This window comes from Genypterus blacodes, unplaced genomic scaffold (assembly GCF_046128005.1).
Source record: "Genypterus blacodes isolate CSIRO-AG114 ecotype Tasmania unplaced genomic scaffold, CSIRO-AGI_Gbla_v1 ptg000110l_1, whole genome shotgun sequence".
NCBI lineage: Eukaryota > Metazoa > Chordata > Actinopteri > Ophidiiformes > Ophidiidae > Genypterus > Genypterus blacodes.
Genome location: NW_027466914.1, coordinates 130,952 through 149,579, shown reverse-complemented (window position 1 = coordinate 149,579; position 18,628 = coordinate 130,952). Strand labels below are relative to the sequence as shown.

At 43.4% G+C, this 18,628-nt stretch overlaps 1 protein-coding gene and 1 long non-coding RNA gene across 4 annotated transcripts in view; one reads left to right on the top strand and one right to left on the bottom strand.

Moving 5' to 3' along the window:
- The window catches only part of LOC143009075 (uncharacterized), a 33,137-nt gene that overhangs the window by 9,001 nt on the left and 5,508 nt on the right, over nucleotides 1-18,628 (top strand). The window contains exons 4-6 of one of the 3 annotated variants that reach the window (XR_012964658.1): nucleotides 7,046-7,116; nucleotides 7,224-7,425; nucleotides 11,003-11,566. This is a non-coding gene — a long non-coding RNA (uncharacterized LOC143009075). Of the gene's footprint in view, nucleotides 1-7,045; nucleotides 7,117-7,223; nucleotides 11,567-18,628 lie in introns of those variants that run through there. The other 2 variants (XR_012964659.1, XR_012964657.1) reach the window with 2 other exon arrangements.
- On the bottom strand, nucleotides 13,486-16,090 carry en2a (engrailed homeobox 2a). The gene is made up of 2 exons (XM_076161138.1): nucleotides 15,598-16,090; nucleotides 13,486-13,805 (listed from the first exon to the last, which is right to left on the bottom strand). The coding sequence occupies exons 1-2, from the start codon at nucleotides 16,088-16,090 to the stop codon at nucleotides 13,486-13,488; spliced, it is 813 nt and encodes a 270-aa protein (XP_076017253.1).

Sequence of the window (18,628 nt, the reverse complement as noted above, 5' to 3'; positions counted from 1 at the left end):
TAATTACGCACTTTAAAATGTCTTTAATGAGGTCAACTAAGTGCCTGTGTCACTTTTATGTAAGTGCAGAGAGAGTTACTAAAGTGCAGGTGGTGTTCAAGGTCCCAAGGGTTTTTTTTCCTCACAGCTACTTTGGCCTTTTCCTGAAAAATATTGAAGAAATTGGAAAATACTTGAGGCTTAAGTTGTATAATAATTATCACAGCCTTTTTGCTATACCATTACTGACATCAATCATCACCGTCTGTTGATAATACAAACTGAAATAGTGGATTTGTAATGATAGCGGTTTCTTTAGGTAGCGTTTGTGTGAGAAGTTAAGGGTGAATTTGAATGAATACTGGTTTCTATAATAAAATGTGCTTCTTTTAGGATCGACATGAAATCCTTAAGGTTTAATCCCAGAACCTTTTCCCCTCATATACATGGGAAATCCCTATCAGTTCCTCGAGAACCTGCAGGACTTTGATCAACAGATGGTTGCAATTTGTGACACCCAAACACTTTATACTAAGCTTTTTCTAAACATGTCTATGGTAAGAATACGATTAAAAGACAAACCTGATTACGGCTTAGAGAGGAAAGAGAAAGGCGGAGGATAAAGTTAGGAGTTACATTGTATGTCGCAAAAAGTACGAATTTAGTTTTCGTTTTAAGAACAAATATCATTTTGCGACAACTTGCGACTGTTTAGTTTTGTATGATCGATAAATTTCCTATCTTCATAAACATTTACCTCCCCTCTTCATGCTGTGTGTGATATTCAAGCCAAATCTTTGAATCATTACCTCATTTTGGTTATTACCTACTCCATTATTTAGAAATATTGAATGCCATTGAATCCCGAGTAATTAGCATGCTAAGCCACAGTTTTTGGTAAATTTAGTCCGTTCATTCAATGATGAAGATGTATTTTTATCGGAAAGAAGCTGCAGGTTGTCATGCTCTTCAAGGATAACCGCTTTCATTTGTTTTCTCTCAATACACTGAGACCTGCACAGCTAAGAATCGACGTCTCTGCATCGTGCTCAGCAGTGTGCAACAGCCCACTTTAGCTGGGAAATGCCAGGTGTCGTGTTGGTTCTTGTTGGTTTCACACGGTGACTCGCGTCCCTCAACGGAACGCAGTCCTCGGGTCTCCATAGGATTGATTGTTATTTCCAGCTTGTTTGTTTGCTGTAAATAATGAGACTTCTGTAAGGCCTGATGACATAATTTGGAGATTGTGGGGGGAAAAACGGCTAATTACGGAGCTGAAAACCTACAGAGTGGGACTGCGCTTGTGTACTTCACATGAGTGGCGCCACCTGCCCTCTATATGTCACAGTCACTTCACTTATCCCACAGTTAAAACACCGAGCTGCCTGCCAGTTATCAAACCCCAACAGACCCCATCGCATTGAATCAGCGGTGGGTTCAACTCTGTAATTTTTTTTGTTTGTTATTTAGATTTGTTTAGCGCGGAAACAAGTAAATAAACACGATATACCATATCCAGAGTGGATGTGGGTAGGATTGAGTGATACCCCTCTCCCTCCCACCCCCCTCCCTTTGTGCTCTTTTCATCATTGTAGACAGTAGAAGAGTTGAGAGGGTCACAGCGTTGGAGAGAAAGTTGTAGAAATAATGCCAAGGCCAACGGTGGTATGCATTGTTCCAGGAGCGGGACATCATCCCTGGGTAGACATTTTGAGTTTTACCTGCAGGCGGTGAAGCTTTTGCATCTTTGCCTTTGTGCGGCTGGACGAACATTTAGGAGGAGGTCAAGAAGCGTCACGGTTGATGGTTGAACAGATACTCTATGTGGTTTTGGCTTCCTCCTCTTTTGTTTGTTTTTTTTGTAGTTTTGTTTTACGGATTGAGAAATTGCCAAAGTAGTTCAAATGCGTAAAGTAGCATTCAGTCTGTTAGAGTTCAGTTTGTGTACGATAGCCTTGTAAGTAAATGGTAAAGGAAAGTTTTAACATTTAAACCGCGCATGGATTCAGATGCGTGGCTGGCTTTAACCCATACTGCGCCAACACCGACACCGCACCTTTGAAAAGCAACACCTTGGCACCGTTCACCATCTCGTACACGATATATATTTTTATCTCCCGACCCGACTCACTGCAACTTAACTCCACAGACAGTTTGGTTGGAGCTGCACTGGAACATTCCGATCATTTTTTTTTCTTTCCAAACAAAAGCTCTAAAGGCCAAAAACTTCTTCTTGAAACAGAAAGGAGGACAAAGGAACAAATCAGCCACCTCATCAGTTCGTGCATAAGTTTAGACTTCCATTCTGACAAACTGGGACGATGAACTTGGTTGACAATTAACTCTCCAAGCGACGTTTAAAGTCGGTGTTTGGATCCAAGGGATACAGCAGTGATTTGTGCAAATGCTCCATCTTTGAACTTTGGTTCAGAGAATTAAAATTGATTCCTGTAATACATATTTAGATTATATTGCCGCTTAGGTGAGTGAGGTGCCATGTGTGAAGTCGTTTTAAAGCTCCAAGGGTTATTGGACTTTTTCTTCATTTTATTTCCCCTCTATTTTGAAGGTATTTAAATATTTGGCTTATTTATCGGTGCCATCTTGGCCTTTGTGGCAGCAGAAATGTTGGTTGGGCTCCTTCCATTTTTATATCTTAATACAGAATGTTCCCTGCTTAAATCCGTGCGAGATGAAAAGTAATGAAAAAAACCCCCAGAAACAGTGAGTGAAGTTGGAAAAAGCAAGAAACAGCAGGGAAGACAAAAGTTAGAGGGCGCCGTGAAGCTACAGTCTGCATGTATAAGCCAACTTTAAGCCATGAGATAAATGTGGTCTAGTTTTCAATTTAGTTCAGTAGCCAGTAGGTTCAAGTGCATAGGGAAAGAAGCTGATGAACTTACACTTTTGCTGTTGATATTTAAGTTTCTTGGCACCGGATTGGCCGGAAGATTTTTCAGCCGTCTCTCAGGAATAATGTGTAGGCTGGAGCCTTTGCTGGAAAAACTGTTTTGGATTGGAAAGATGTCTTGAAGGCTGGAGAGGCAGAGTGCTTATCAAAGATGAATGAGTCTGATGTTGTAGCAGTCAGTGATGAGCCCAGGGGGAGAGCTTAGTGTAGAAACACAAACTTCATTGTTAACAGCAATATTCTAATGTGTCCTGGTGTACTTAAACACCCATAACCTTAACGCTTTAACGCTATACATTTGCTACAAAAGTGTTGGACAATACTGTGTGTTTGTGCCACCACACTTTACTCACATGTCTGAGGATTTACGTCAGTGTGTGGAGGTTTACTGATGACACACCGACATCCTGCTGAGTGGAAGAAAATAGATGATGTGAAGTCGTATAGCAGAGTTTAAATACTTAAATGGAGATAATTTACTTAATTCCCCTCGACAAGAAGACAAACGACTAACTAGAATATCAATTATTCCTTCTCATTTCCTAATTTTACTAACAAACCCTCCTCTCGAGTGGTTCATTCAAATCTTAGTGCCTTTTTGTTCAATCAGTCCCATCTCAAATTACTTTCTTTGGAGTAAGAATAACTATTACATCATTAAACTCCATATATGGACATGTGCTATAGGTGCTGACGAATATTAGAGACGGCTGTGAATTCGGACAGTTCTTTACTACTAAAACTAAAGTCCTATTTTTGCAGTTGAAGCAGTGTGTGTGTGTGTACCATACTGTGTTTAAGTTGTGGAGTTGTGTGTTTAAATACAGTTCTTCCCGCGGAACTTTCTCGGCGTCGCACACATTCACCTTTTTCTCCTGACAAAAGCGTTTAAAGATCAAGGGCAGCTTCACCTTTGCCAGTAATGAGGCTGTTTATTTACCGAATTTCCTGGTGGACTTAACGCGGGAGGAGAAACGAGCCATGCATAGCCGAGCTCATAATCTGCATTAGCAAAACAGAACTCGCAAACGCCCCCAAGTTATGCTTCCTGTGACATTATAGCGTGGTGTAGTCGACTCCCATTTTGTTCACACCTGAACAAAGTCAAATCTGATTTAATCATCATCTTTAAATGAGAGCAATGAGGAAGACGACGAATAGAGAAGCGGCACTGAATTGACTTTAACTCTGAAATAAGTCAATAAATATAAAAAAGAATCTTCCAAACATTTGTCAAATTAGGTTTAAATAGATGAGAAGCATTTTCGCGATCATATAATTTTCCCCGGTCTAAAAAGAACTCGTCTGCCTAAATGCTTGTTAAAAGCTTCAAAATTCACAATTTAAACACACCCACTGAGACGGAGACATATATGCAGTATACGTTCTAATGCTCGTGTGTGTCCACGTGTTCCTTTGTGATATACCATGGATTAGTTTGAAGCGACAAAGAGCCCCTTGGCACAGATATTTTGCAGTAATAATGATGTATGTGGCAGAGTTGAGGGTGTGTTCTCCATTTGGTGCAGAGCAGAATTGCTTAAATCCATCCAACGCTTCTGCAGCCTTGCTCATCAGCGCCCGTGTACACTTGCTTTATTTGCTAATGCAGATTGGTTTCCAATCTCTGCGTAAATGTGCGAGGCTTTACTGTATGTTTGCTTATCTGTCCAGCCGTCCCATCTATTCAAACAGCATTCCTTTCATTTAAGTGCTGTGTGCTGGCTGGGCTTATTCTTTTCCTGGGACCTTTTCTGTTATTTCGGGACCAGATGGCGAGGGGCACGGAAGCGCCTCTTTTGTCTGGGTGCCCCTGTGAAAAGAGGCTGTCCTCCTTAATGTAATCAGTGGCACCGGAAGGGTCCATTTTGGGCTGTGAAAGGAGACAATCGGGCCTGGACACGTTTAGGTTACAGAAACGCAGAGTTCATCTCCCGACCCTGCCCCCTTTGACCAGGGCCCTGGCATGGAAGATGCTCATCTTTGATCAGTGGAGGGTGGAGGCGCTGATCCGACCTCACGGGGGCCAAAGGCCAGCCCCCCCGCTCTGTTTACCCTGCACTTGGCTGCTGCTGACACCTCCTTCCGGAAAGAGCCCGGGGGGGCGGTGGGTTGGCGTGGGCATTGGGCAGGCGGGGGTTGATACCATGACCTGTCTAGACACCGTTGCTTGTTGCTCTGGTGTTGCCAAGGGGACATAATGAACTTTGACCTGAAATGTAGTTGGTTAGGAGCCACTCTGGTCATCCAAGGAAGATTTTTTTTTTTTTGTAATTTTGGAGGTTGGGGGTGGGGAAAGAAGACGGTGGTTTGGTTCTAACCTACAGAATGCGCAATCGGCCGGACGGGACCACGAGCATGAATATTTTGCCCAAACTTCCAATTTTGATTGTTTGATATTTTCATCTGTTAGGAAACCAAACCAAAGTTGGATATTGCAGAATATTGCTGACTAATGACTTCCAACTGTTACTTAATGGATTTATTTTATATCACTTTGCTTTATACAGATTCTATTCTCATGTAGAGACTCTTGGAAACCAAAGCTTTCATTATATTTTTGTTGATTATTGTTGATTTTTTTTAACTTGACACACTTTGGGACATTTTAATTGGCATAGTAAGTATTTTATAATCTTTTTATCTTTAAAATTTGTAGACAAAATGTTGTGACTTTGACTTTATTGTTTTCCCTCTGACTTTGATGTGTTTCTGTGCTGATCCCACATTTTCCACCATGTGTTCACTTCTTTTCTGGTTTATTTTTGGCAAAGTACATGATTCTATATTATGATGGATAAGAAGTAGATGCAGCACACTGATCATTTAACTTTGTCTTATACAGAACATACACAGTACATTCAGTGTGCAGGTATTTCAGATTTAAAATGAAGTAGAACCTTTAGTAAGCGTGACATGATAATGTGAAGGGCCTGTTTGTCTGCTGAGTCTCACACAGATGCAGAGACTCAAACACTGCACCAAAATGATTCATGTTAGTCTAGGATTACTGCCTGATTCTGTGGGATTTGCTTGTAATGAGTCTACAAATCCTTGAAGGTCATGAACAGAATGTGCTTTTTTAAAATAAAGTAATTTAAATGAATACGTTGATGCTGTTGTGTTTGTATGAAATGTTTCCTACTGAGTCGTCCTGTTCTGTCCTCAACCAACACACAGCCTAATGTGTGCGTTGGCTTTGATGTTGTGGCTGTTCCTGTAGAAAGGGTGTAGCGATTCCATCATGGCCGCCGCTACCGCTGCCGCCAACCCCGCCCTCTTGCCTGCCACTCAGGAACAGTTAAAATGGCAGCATGCAGCAAAATGAGCGAGCGAGACACAGAATGAGACGCCCACCACTGCCAGCTAAAGCACGAGCGACAGATTTATAGGACGGGACAGGTAGATGAGGCTGAAATCGGCCAGAGTTTGGTCTCTGTTACCACCATTTTATCTATATTTCAACAAAACCCGTAGCTGATGGTTGTTCTCTTCCGCTACAGCCCGTCTCTTACTGTATCTTGGTTATAAAACTGAATATTCTCTCCCATGAATTAAAAAAGGAAATCTGTGAAATTCATGAAGCCATCATCGGCGAAACATCGAATCCAATAGTTTCCAAACACAAATGCAGAGAAATTGAAGGCATCCATGCTAAAACATGCTTTCAGGGATTGAACGTGACCCTTATCACGCTGAAGCGGAGAGCGTTAACATTTCACCAACTCTTCACGCGGGTCTTTGGCCGGCTGCCATTTTGTTTTCCAAATTATTGCTTGGAGCGTCCATGGAGATGAACACTTATCTTTATTATTGTAAAAGAATTAACTCCTACGCTGTGATTATATATATGTATGTGTCGAAGATGTAATATGTTCTGCATCATTTAAAGTATTGTATTTCGGTGGCTGTATTCTTTATTTACTGTATGCAAACAGAGGGAAATCTTCATTGATCAACCTTATATGCAGTTTGTCAAAGAATCTCTTATGAGCCTGTTTTTTGCTCTAATACCCATTAAAGGCTGAGCCCGTCCGCTGCTCTTTGTAAAGAGCTAAACACACACTTTGGCCTATGAAGCGTTCCTGTGTGAATCCGCTCTCATTAAAACATCTAAAATTAGGCATCGCAACCAATCACTTTCCACCTTCGCAGGGTCTGACTGCCACCTCACAACAACTCAATCCCACCGCCTACCCAAGCTGCAAGTGTGAGGGAATTGTAAGGTAAATGTCCAAATCTTCTATTTTTAGGCTTTTCCTTTCTCTCTGGATGACATTTTGTTATTGGCTCTTCTTGTGAATGTGTTTCTTTTTTTATTATTCCTCCACAGAGTACGAGATCTGCTGCTGCTGCTGCTTCTGCCGCTGCTGCCGGACCAGGAGGAAGATGTCACGCTAAGGATGAATTTTGGCGATGATGTTGCCGCTGTTGGCGCAGTGTCGAGCGCTCTCACTTTGTGCCTCTGTCAGCTATGATGCGTAACCGCCGAGTGAGTGACAGGCCGGTCCCCCGAGAGAGCAAGGGGGCCTGAGGTGAGTCAGATGTACCCTTGACCCTGTCTAGCTGTGTGTCAGCAAGCAACACAACACTCAGTGAAAAAAGGGCCAGAAGCAGCATGACTGTACAATGTACGTCTTCATTTAGCGGTTTAGAAATAGCAGCTTTAAAAAACCTCCGCAGAGAGTCTCTCCCTTCAAGAGATCTGAAACCTGAGTGAGTGAAGGATGTTATTAAGTTCAAATGTAACCTATAACTGGTTTCCGTATCTCTAATAGAGTGAGATCTTCCTCTTAGGGGTGTGAAGCTGTGGACGAGCCAGAAAAGGGAATCTTGGTACGGAGTAAATGTTTGCTCAGGTGCAACACACACGGTTTCATGTTTGGACTTTAAATGATGTTTGTTTTGCAGCTTGTTTTTGAGAAAAGTGTGTAAGTAGTGGTCAAACTGGCTGAAGAATTAACAAAGGGTTATAAATGAGTCAAACTTAAAAGTATGTTAAAGTCTTATGCATGCCCAAGCATTGTTTGTATGCATTCATTAAGACTGAAATACATATAAATTAAAATTCTGAAGTTAAGTCATTGAACATAAGTTGGCAAAATAACAAAATTTCCAAAGACAAAATGTCACCTTTTTTCTTTGACCTGTACGTTACGCTATGAAGTTAAAATTTACAAAATGTGTGAAGTTTTGTAGCTAAATCGAGTTTGGGTGAAAGAAAAGTTGCTTCCTCTCGTCAAAAAATAATTCCAGTGTTTGTAGCTGGCAGCCATTTTCAACACAAAACCAGAAACTTGTAGTTTCAGAGTTCCGTGTGTCAGAAACGGCACAGACACACTGCAATGTAACAAACCTGTAATCAGTGCTACATGGGAATCACAAAGTGGAGTAAAGAGTGCGACTGAAACACGGTGCAACACGTGTGAAGCTTTGTTGTGGATGTAACCAAATTCTTTAAGACTTTAAGATTTCACATTACATGGAACCGGTTTTGTCATTTTTTGTGATGCCTCCGTCATTCCACCGACATAGAGCGGCAGTAACGCCACTCAAAACTCCTTTATACACAAATTTGATGCAATTTGATGCAATGTCACATTTTAATTCATTCCAACCCGGAGAGAAGTGGGGGAAAGAGAGAAGGCAGACGTGATGGAGAAAAGGAATATGGGAGCTTTTTCTCCTCCAAGTCAACCAAAAGAATCTTTAGTTTGGTGTGTGGTTTTTTTTTCTTCTTCTTCTTCTTCTTCTCTCCTTCCAAGGGTCACTCAAACACGGTGTGTGAAATGAGAGTTGCCTGGGTGTGACTTTTCCAGAAAGCATCCGCTCGCCATTGTCTGGCCAGTCAACTTCTGCAGGCCCCAGCGCCCCGACTTCCATACATGAGAGATCAAGGGTTACCAAGGTGCTTTAGAGGAGAGGGGCTCAGTGTGAGAGGAGACAAACCAGTCCACAAAATACTCATTTCCTCTGCGTGTTAGGTGCCTTGCTGGGGTTTTGGGACGGGGGTCGCTGACACCGACACACTGGGGTTCGGGCCCTTTTTATTTTTCCACCTCTCCTCTTTATGAAAACTGTTGCTTTCCCTCTTTTCCAACCCCGGCTTGTGTCTGGTTTCTGCTCCGTCATACCGAGCGAGAGGCGAGTTGGGCCCCTGGAGGGAAGTTGAGTTGGACTCCGGCTCTGTGCGCTCGGTGCCAGACGGGGGAACACCTCGTGTAGAAAAAAGGTAATAGTGGGTTCTGTCCACCTCGCTTTTCTCGCCAAAAAAAGTTCAGTCACTGAGCCACGGCATTAACTTGTATTCTAACAAGATTAAAATATATTCGTCCTGGGGATTAGCATAGTTAGGTGTCCTTTTGCTCCTTTTTTGCCTGCGCTGGTGCAGTGACAGTGGGCTTTGATCTGTGTTGCGAGGCAAAGGTCCTGGCTTGGGCCGAGCCATTCGAGTGCCAAGTGTGAAATTGGCCTGATGTCATCCCCATTCTTCACCTTTTACATCTTTCACCACTTTAATTATGTTTCCGCCACAAAAGCCCGGGCACCTCCGAGCAGATTCCACTCCGGCTGTAGGAAGCATTTAGGAGCCGAGGGTAAATGACACAGTAGGGGAGGGGGAGGATGGTAGGAGAGGTCATGGCAGGATGGGGCCCTTTTGTGTGTCGGAGGTAGACATCGATACTCTCCTGATGTGTCCGACCGCTCGCTTCCACTCCCATTTTTTACAGCAAGGATGAAAAAACAAATGGCGGCTTCTCATTCAAAGCTTCTTTCCCCAGGTTTCTGCTTCCTGTTCCACCTCACACCGCTCCATGTTTTGCTCGTGAAATCTATGCAAATGAGCGATTAGGCACGTAGATTCTGCTGTATTACTGCAGCAGAGCATCAAGAAAGTATAAGAACTGGAGCCTGTTTGAGTTTACGTTTAGCTGCGTCTGCTTTCAGGTTTCTAATGGTATTCAAGCGCGTATTTACAGTAAAGCTTTCCAGGAAGAAAACCTGAATTAGAACGCATTTCTACCTGCAGTGTACAAGAAAATAATCCTCTGGCAACTTTGAAAATACGATAGACGAGGATTACAATCGCGTTGTCGAAGGTAATGACATTACATCCTTTATTTTACAGCTCAACTCCACTTTTCTGCCTCTAACGCTGCCTCACTCTTCTGTTTACTCCTTAAAATAGTCCTCAGCTTGTCGTGCCCTTTCCTCAACGTCTCAGCCTTTAGTTCCCGGCAAATGAAGCCATCCTGCTGCTGTTTACCGTCCAATATTACAGTTACGTTCCCGAGCAAAAGTTTGGATTGTGTCTTCAGGTGGTTGATGCCTTTTTTATACCTTTTTTGCGTCGCAGCTACGCCTGATGGTTGGAAACAACTGGGACACGACGCCAGCGCACAAACTTTTTCTTACCGAGCCTTAATTTGTTATTTGTCGTTTCCATCAAGCATTTTTCTCTTTTCCCACATGTCAAAATTCCCGTAACAGTCATTGGCTGTAAACGTGGCTAGTGACCAACTAAATCAATCTCAAGGAATGGAGATGTTTGTAGATAAACCCAGGAGAATGTGTCCATGCAGCCATTGTTCCTCCTGGTGTCCCAAACTTCAGGGAGCTCCTCTGCCTGTGAATATTTTGATGAAGCTTCCTATTGATGCACTGAATGAAGGAACAAAACAACAGGGGTGTGTGTGTGTGTGTGTGTGTGCGTGTGTGAGGGTGTGTGTTTGTGTGTGTGTGTGTGTGTGTGGGTTTGTGAAGAAGAGGAGTGAAAATTAATGAAGTGTGTAGGTGTGGATGTGTGCATGCCAGGAAAAAATAAAACCGAGTGATAGTGAGGGAGCGTGTGTGGATGTCTCTCTCTCTCTCCCTCTGTGTTTGTTTGTGTGTGTGTGTGTGTGCGCGTGTGTGTGTCTAAGGGAGCGAGCATGAGTTTGTGAGGGAGAAAGCTCTGTGTGGAGAATGGGTTACCGAGGGGCGGGAGGGGGAAAGCAGCCACCTGCAGCCATGACAGGCTTTGACCTTCATTGCTCTCTCTCTCTCTCTCCCTCTCCCTCTCTCTCTTTCCCTCTCCCCCCTTCTCTCTCCCTCTCTCTGCCTTTGCGATAGAGGCTCAGGCTCCTTTCAGAATCGGTGAGGAAGACCGGCCGCCGTGAAGGACGCCGCCTCAAGACGGTGCGATCTGCTGTAATTCTGGTCACTGGCCGTCACATTGGGGGCTCGTGGCCTAGTGGTGCAAGTATGGAAATGCACACGGGGCCTGGGAATTGTCCAAGGTTTTCCCGTGAATAATCTTTGGATGCTTTTTGCAAATGATTTCCTCTCAAACGTATAAGTGTGACTCTCAATGGGCCGGCTCCTTAGCTTGAGTGTGTGTTTGCATGGGCAGGATTGTCACGCTTTGCAGATTTCTGCTTCAAACCAATGAATTTACATGAAACCCCAGTTATGTATTTCTCTCTTCTATACATTGTGATTCTTATTTTCTCTTTTACAAGCAGCTCTGTGTTCAGGTTCATCACAGGAAACAGCCATGGACCTCCTTGTGTATAATCTTCAAGGTTTATTTACTTTTCTTTTGCAGTTTTTTCAGGTGGCAGTTAATTACACAATTAATACATGATACAAATTATGTACATTTATACCAAAGAATACTTCCAACATAAAATAAAAAATAGCATTGTATTCTACAACTCTGTGTTGTAATTTCATTTAAACATGTTCATATATAGATAGATATACGCTGATGAGTAAATTCATAATGTCGTACCAGCAGTTTCCATAAAGGCAATAAACTTGAATAGTCTGCATTTGAAGTAATACTGCTTCTCTGATTCGGCACAGTTCTGTTTCATCAAAAGTTCACACTTGAACTTTAAGGCAAAGTGTGTTTCTGTTTGGTGGATTTTAATTCACACACACTTTTTGTTCAGATACACAACAAAACACTTTGAAAGGCAAAAAAGTCCACATTTTGGTATGGATACAGTCTGAAACTTAGCTCGGTCACACTTTGAGTCGATAAGGACCAAAAGTTTAAAAACACAGTTATTTGCCCAAGTACAACAAATTGCAGCTTTCATGCAAAGGCCCCATAAACTATTTTCATTCACAAAAAAAGAAAACAAAAGAAGTTATTGCAAGATAAACAAGCAGTGTAAACACCTCAGATATCTACTCTAAAGCAACACTGGTCATTGGATAGATTTTTTTCTCAATATAATCTATATAAATACACATATGAAGTCCTTTCAACAACAATAAGAGATTTCCAACATTTGCAATACAGTCACTGATGGATTTGCCTTCTTTTATGATAAATGGATATGTAATAAAAATGTATATAGAGAAAGATTTAACAAGAACATCCAATAACCTGCATTTAAAGTCTCTACTCAGTGCGCAAGATGGTGTCATCAATCAATCATTGTCTTAATGCTACAGAGTTGTTTCTGTCACTTCACAGGCAGCATCATAGCCTTCATTCATTTAGCTACAAAAAGGATTTATATTGCTATTTTAAAAACTATAATAGCTGCACTGATGCATTGGTATAAAGAAGGAAATCCGCACATTGTATTTGTTTCAAGGCTAAGAGACGACCACATACATATAAGCAAAGGCCTAAACTTAGCTTTTTATTTAAGTGGCGTGTTAGGAAAGAAAAAGCACTATAGTCCTCTCAATCACTCCGGCCTGTACATTAAAAGGAACCCTGTGAGTTTTACAGGAACACATCAGGATTCCGCCCCAAATTAGGTCTGAAACTGACACATCCAACAACAACAACAAAAAAGCACCTTGCTCCGTCCATTTTACACCAAACACAACCAAGGGAAGCCAACGAGCGCGTGGAAAAAACAATACAAATCCTCTTCTGGCGTTTTATTTAAATTCACAGTTGCCTGGATGCAGCAGAAAATATTCTTTGGACTTAAGCAAGTTTGTTTGTTTACCTCACTGACAGATGGAAAAATGTCAAGTGCCAGTTCAGTGTAAAAATGGGAATCATGGGAGAGCAAGAGGAGGCCTAAGAAAATGAAAGGTGTAAGCATTTGTACTTCCCAGGGAGGGAGGAGGGGTGGAGGGAGGGGAGGAAGGGGAGAGGGGCGAGAAAATACATACATACAATGAAAACAAACCTTTATACAACATCTTTTATAGACATGATATTGCAGAAATATCTCTATTTATTTTTTAAACAATTTATGCTGGTATACTCTATACACTGGCCCTTGATTTGATGAAATTATTGCATTGTAGGCTTGATTAAACCTCCCCTATAACGAAAAAATCACTATAATACTCCTATAGGGTCTAGACCTATTCCTGTAGGGACACCAGTGACCTTTACTCTGAGCCTATCATGTTATGTTCTGTGGTTGGACTATAATATGAAGTATATCTGCAGTAGGTCAGTATTGTGTGGTGGCTGATAATAATAATAGTACTTTGTGGTATTTGTATCTGTTATAGTATCATTAAATAGAGTTTTGCTGTGGAATCTCTGCAGTGCCCTTCATAAACATCTATCATAGGATTACTATAGGATCTCTGTTCGTCAGGAGGATGCTGGGGATCTCGCTTGAAAATCAATCGCTGTCTGATTTCTCGTCCTTGGACGTGACGGTGGCGTGATTGTACAGTCCCTGGGCCATCAGGTGCAAGGCCAAGCCGTTTTTAGGGCCGGTGGCCTTCTTGATTTTGGCCCTCTTGTTCTGAAACCAGATCTTGATCTGGGACTCGTTGAGGCCCAGCTCCTGCGCCAGGTTCTGCCGCCTCTGCTCGGTCAGATACCGGTTTGTCTGAAACTCCGATTTGAGTCTTTGCAGCTGCTCTGCGGTGAAGGCCGTCCGTGGTCGCTTGTCCTCTTTGCTGGTCGTTTTCTTCTTTGGTTTGCGGGATCTGGGCCCTGCAGTGGAGGTCACACATACACACACACACACACATACGGGTCGTCAGTATCAGAAGCGTGGTTGTGGATTTAGGTTTTAAACGGTGCGTAAAAAGATGCGTAAACACAGGCGATCACTATACGGGAATATCAAGGAGTGTGTGTGTGTTTCCTCCTTAAAATACAGGCCACGTGTGTGTATGTGTAGGTTGTTTGTTTTCTTTAAATGATACAGGACGCGAGAGAGCGATCTATGAGTGTGTTGTATAAGTAAACCTGCTCTGCTGCCTCATGCACACACTAATCATTCCTTCGCGTTATTGGCTTTGCTTTCATTCCCAAAAATCGGAGTAAAAAACGGGAGAAATGAAGAAGGAATCACTGAAAAATATTGACACATCCACTGAAAAAAACACAATCCTCCCCTCCCTCCCTGCGTCTCCCTTCTCTCGCTCTCTCTCTCTCTCTCTCCCAGCTCTCCCTCTCTCTCACACACACACACGCATGCACATGCACACACACACACACTCTGGCACTGCGAATAAGGAATTATTATCCTGTAGGGCAACGGTGGAAAAACATCTCTGGCACATCTCGACCGGTGTTTTTGCAAAAACACAACACATTTGGACGCTTAGTTAGTTAGTTTGCATTTTTTGTTCGTGTGTGTGTGTGAGAGAGAGTGTGTGTGTGTGTGTTTTCCTCAATGGGGCGGACGTGAGCGGAATTGGAGCAGCGCACATTGGGCACACACACACACACACACACACACACACACATTAATGTTCATTCTGGATCGAGGCCTGCTCCTGGAGCTCTGCTGAGGCGTTTGGTTGAGTGCAAAAACAAACACACACACACACTCATATGGCTCCTCATCATAAACATGACGAATCGGTGTGTTCTCCTCCACCAAGCAAGCACGCAGCTCGTATCCAACCTGCACGTATAGCTCCACAACTCGTAGTAGTACTCGCTTTACGCTCTCCATACTACTAACGTTACATAATGCATGAGAACAAGCTGTACTCACACAGACATTTCTAATGCAGCCAAACGGAAGCATCCTACACATTATCCTGCATCTATGGAAGCTTTTGTTGTCTTTATTAGAAATGAAGATGCAGTCCAGCAGCTACAGGAGCCTCCATTGTCAAAACATGAATATTTAATTCCTCCCAAACTAAACTCGCCTCCCACCTATCGAGCAAAACAACTCGTAGAAGTCAGAGGGAATATTATTTTACGCACAAGTTTGCAGAGTAATATGAAGATAAACGCGGAGTAATTTGACTTTTCTTTGCTTTTTCATAACAAAGAGGGAAACTGAAGCAAAGGGAAAAACTTGGGGTGGAAAAAGTAGAATCGATATATCTCCGTTTTCGATAGTTTTATTTTTTTTAAACGAAGCCAAATAAAAATACAAATATTATAGTCACGTTTTATTGTTAATTTATTCTTTCTAATTAGTTTCAGAGCTTTATTCTGTATTTTTGCCTCACTTTACACTCTCATCTGCGTCGAATCTGCCTATGTTTCCCTACCTGGCTTCTTGTTTTCTATATTATAATAACAACGGAAAAATAATTTGAAAATTCCTATTTCAAAGCACGAATATGTGATTTAATTTTTAAATTTTCTAATTCGCACTTTGCTCCGCGCAGCCCCGCTTCACTCCGCCGCTGCTCGCAGAGGAGAGAGAAGTCGGTCATGGCATCCCGGGTCAGTGTTACGGGGTATTTCAGGTTACAGACAAATACTACGACGTAGTAAAAAAAAAAAAAAAAGGAAAGAATACACACAAACCAACCTGAAGAAGGCCTGTCCGAGTATCTGGTGCAGTAGACCCAGGCGGGCCACAACATGGGCTGGGACGAGCCTGAGTTCGAGTTGGCTTGGGAACTGTCTGAGTCTGAGCTTAGGCACTGGTCTCCGCTCTCCCCGCGGGGTTTCAGGGGCTCCTCGGCGGATATCGGGGGCTTCTTCGCCTCGGTGACCGCGTGCGGAGTGGACGTCCCCTCCGCCGGCACCGTGCTCTCCGCCGGCTCGGTCTGAGGAGCGGCGGGGCTGCTGCGGTTCTCCCGCGACGCGTGCAGGCTGCTGTTCTGCTCATCCCGGTTGGCGCTCCCGTCCTTTTTACGCCCGAAATCCGGCCGCAGGATGTTGTCGATGAAGAAATTGGTGACCCGGTGAGGGATCTGCGGGTTCCCGGGCGGCTGTAAGAGGGGTAGGATGCCTCTGTTGGATTCATCCGCCGACTCCTGCCGCTCCGCGTCTCTGTTGCCGTGATCATTTTCTTCCATACTGATTCACTTTCCCCGCTTTACGCTCTTTTAACCCCTTTGTCGCTCTCTCCCCTCTGCAATAAAAATTCGCAAAGAACTTCGGCGGGGACGGAGGGGTGGGGTAGGGGGGGGAATTGTACAAAACTGCACTAGAAAAATAAATAAATAAAAAAAACTCAAATACTACTGAGAGCGTCGGACACCATGCAAAGCCTTGCGATAGTGTCCTCTGAGAAAAGCATACTTTTGCACATATATTCCCCCCAATCTCGGTTTATAACTGACACCGCAGACCTACACCGCTTGCCATGTGCGCGCCATCCGATTTTTTAGCGTTATTATCCGTTTTTCTGCGTGCTCGGCAAAGCCTAAACCTAAACTAAACTAAGGGTAAATAAAGAGGCTCCTAAACTGATGCTCTAATACTCTCACTCTGGAGTTTTGTTCTTATTTTCAATACGAGCCCCCCGAGTGACGTTTTCCCACCGTCCTCCCAGACACGTGCCTTGGACCAATCAGATGGCAGAAACTAGGCCACGTGACTCAGACTCCGGAGCTGTCCACAAACGCCCAGCCTCGCCTTAGTAAAGGGGAAGAGTCCTGGACCAACGGAGGAGAGGAGGAGGAGGAGAAGGAAGGGAGGAGGGGAGGAAGAGGAGGAGGAGGGAGGGAGGGAGGGGGGGGGGGGAAACCTATTTTAAATCCACAACATGCATTCTCCAAATTCACCAGGGTTTACATACCTGAAACCGCATTTATTTACGTTTGCCGTTGTGCCAAATCACCTGCTGTGCGTTTAGAATAAAACAATAGCGCACTGGAGCGTCCGGGTTGCCAACGTGGGTCCGCGTGGAACCCCGTGGATCCATACAGCAGGGAGGGAACCCCAATAAAATCAGAAGATTTCACTTTTTAATTCATATATTGCACGATACTATCACCCGGAGTAGATGATGATAAATTACACCTCCACTTTTATCTTTACAATTGGTGTTTTTACAGTTTATACAAAAACACCAACAAACTCAATCTGCCCACGTTGAGACAAAATCCTAAATGAAAAATCCTAAAATATCCTGCTGCGAGTTTTTTTCCTCACAGATCCGTGACGCGGAAGGGGTTAAAACAGCTAAAATGGAGAAAATATTCCATATAAAGGAAATATTTGTTGGAAATATCTGCACTGAAGGTTATAAGAACACCTGTGAGGTCAAATTGACTTATAGGCTATAAGTTAAAACTACTTTGTACCGGATAAGGTTACGTGCGTAAAGAGTGTCCATATGCGCGCGTTATATTGATAAAGATGACGTTATTTCTCCTCCTACATCATATAGTAACACTTTCCTTGGATATATCTTAAAACCTCACCCGCCTGTTTTGTATTTCAGACTATCTTAACGTGCGCGATGCGTTCAAATGCCTCAAAATGGCACCAAAACGCGTCAAAACAAAGATACACGAAGCAAGAAAAAGTGATTCCTGTCTGATTTCAAACGCGTAAACGGGTTTGTGGTTTGTTGGCTGTTCGGACTGACGGTGACTCCGGTGCGTCCTCGTCGTGACGCTGCGGGTCGACCGACAAACTGGGTCCGTATCCCTTTAACAGAAGTCAGTGATGCAAACAAACTGTTTTGTGCTCGCTGCTCACCACACCGAGTCGCGCCAAAGACAAAACTTTGACTAAACTTTGCTGACCGGCCGCTATAAGTTGCAGTTTCCTCCTCCGGGGTTCCGCCGCCATGCAGCAGCTGCGGCTCTGGCCCGCCTCTCCGCGCTGCTGTGGACCGGTGGCCGTGTGCGTGAAGCCGGCGTGGGCAGCGAGGAGAACCAGGAGGAGCAGCGAGACCTGAGTGAGTCGCTTGTTTATCACTATAGAGGCAAGTTTGCAGCACTTTTCACTCTTAAAACTATCACTTATTCACCTAATTTGCCAATTTCTTGACTGTTTAGATTCATTTTTGCATGACGGGCCTTCTTATCTCTGTGCCATCAGTAGATTCATCTGCTTTCTGTGACTTTTATCCATATTTGCGATGAGAATTTGAGCATTTTGTGGACATTTAAAAAGCTTAATTTGCTGTAATTAACCCCTTAACGTGCAGAAAACAACATATCTTTGACTTTTCACTGGACAAACACGCGCTTTTATGCAAAACAGCAGCATACAAATGAAGTCTTACGCCCTAAATTACTAATTTAGCGTTAATCGTAGGTGTGTACAGGGATACATTCCAATTCAACCTGATTTCTCCTCCTAATCTGCTTCATATTTGGAAAATCCTTCCCAGCCAAAACTCCCAGCATCACATCCATGGATCTGTCCGTCACAAAGCGTCAGTCTGGGCGCTCATATGTGCGTTTAGGAGTGAAAGGTGTAATTAGACAGGCCACTCTCACGCTGGGATTGTTTCTCTGCTTGTGAGAGGAAGCTCAGATTAATGTTGAGCGCTAAATAAGAGCCAGACAATAGCAGCGCAGACAGGCCGCTGCCGCCTGGGTTTGGCCTCTAACCTCCCAGCAAAACAGGGCCGTCTGGAGGAAATGACACCGATT

Coding starts and splice junctions, on each gene's coding strand:
- en2a (XM_076161138.1), bottom strand. CDS start 16,090: ATGGAAGAAAATGATCACGGCAACAGAGACGCGGAGCGGCAGGAGTCG. Junction 13,806..15,597: donor CTCGGACAGGCCTTCTTCAG/GTTGGTTTGTGT, acceptor CCTCCACTGCAG/GGCCCAGATCCCGCAAACCA.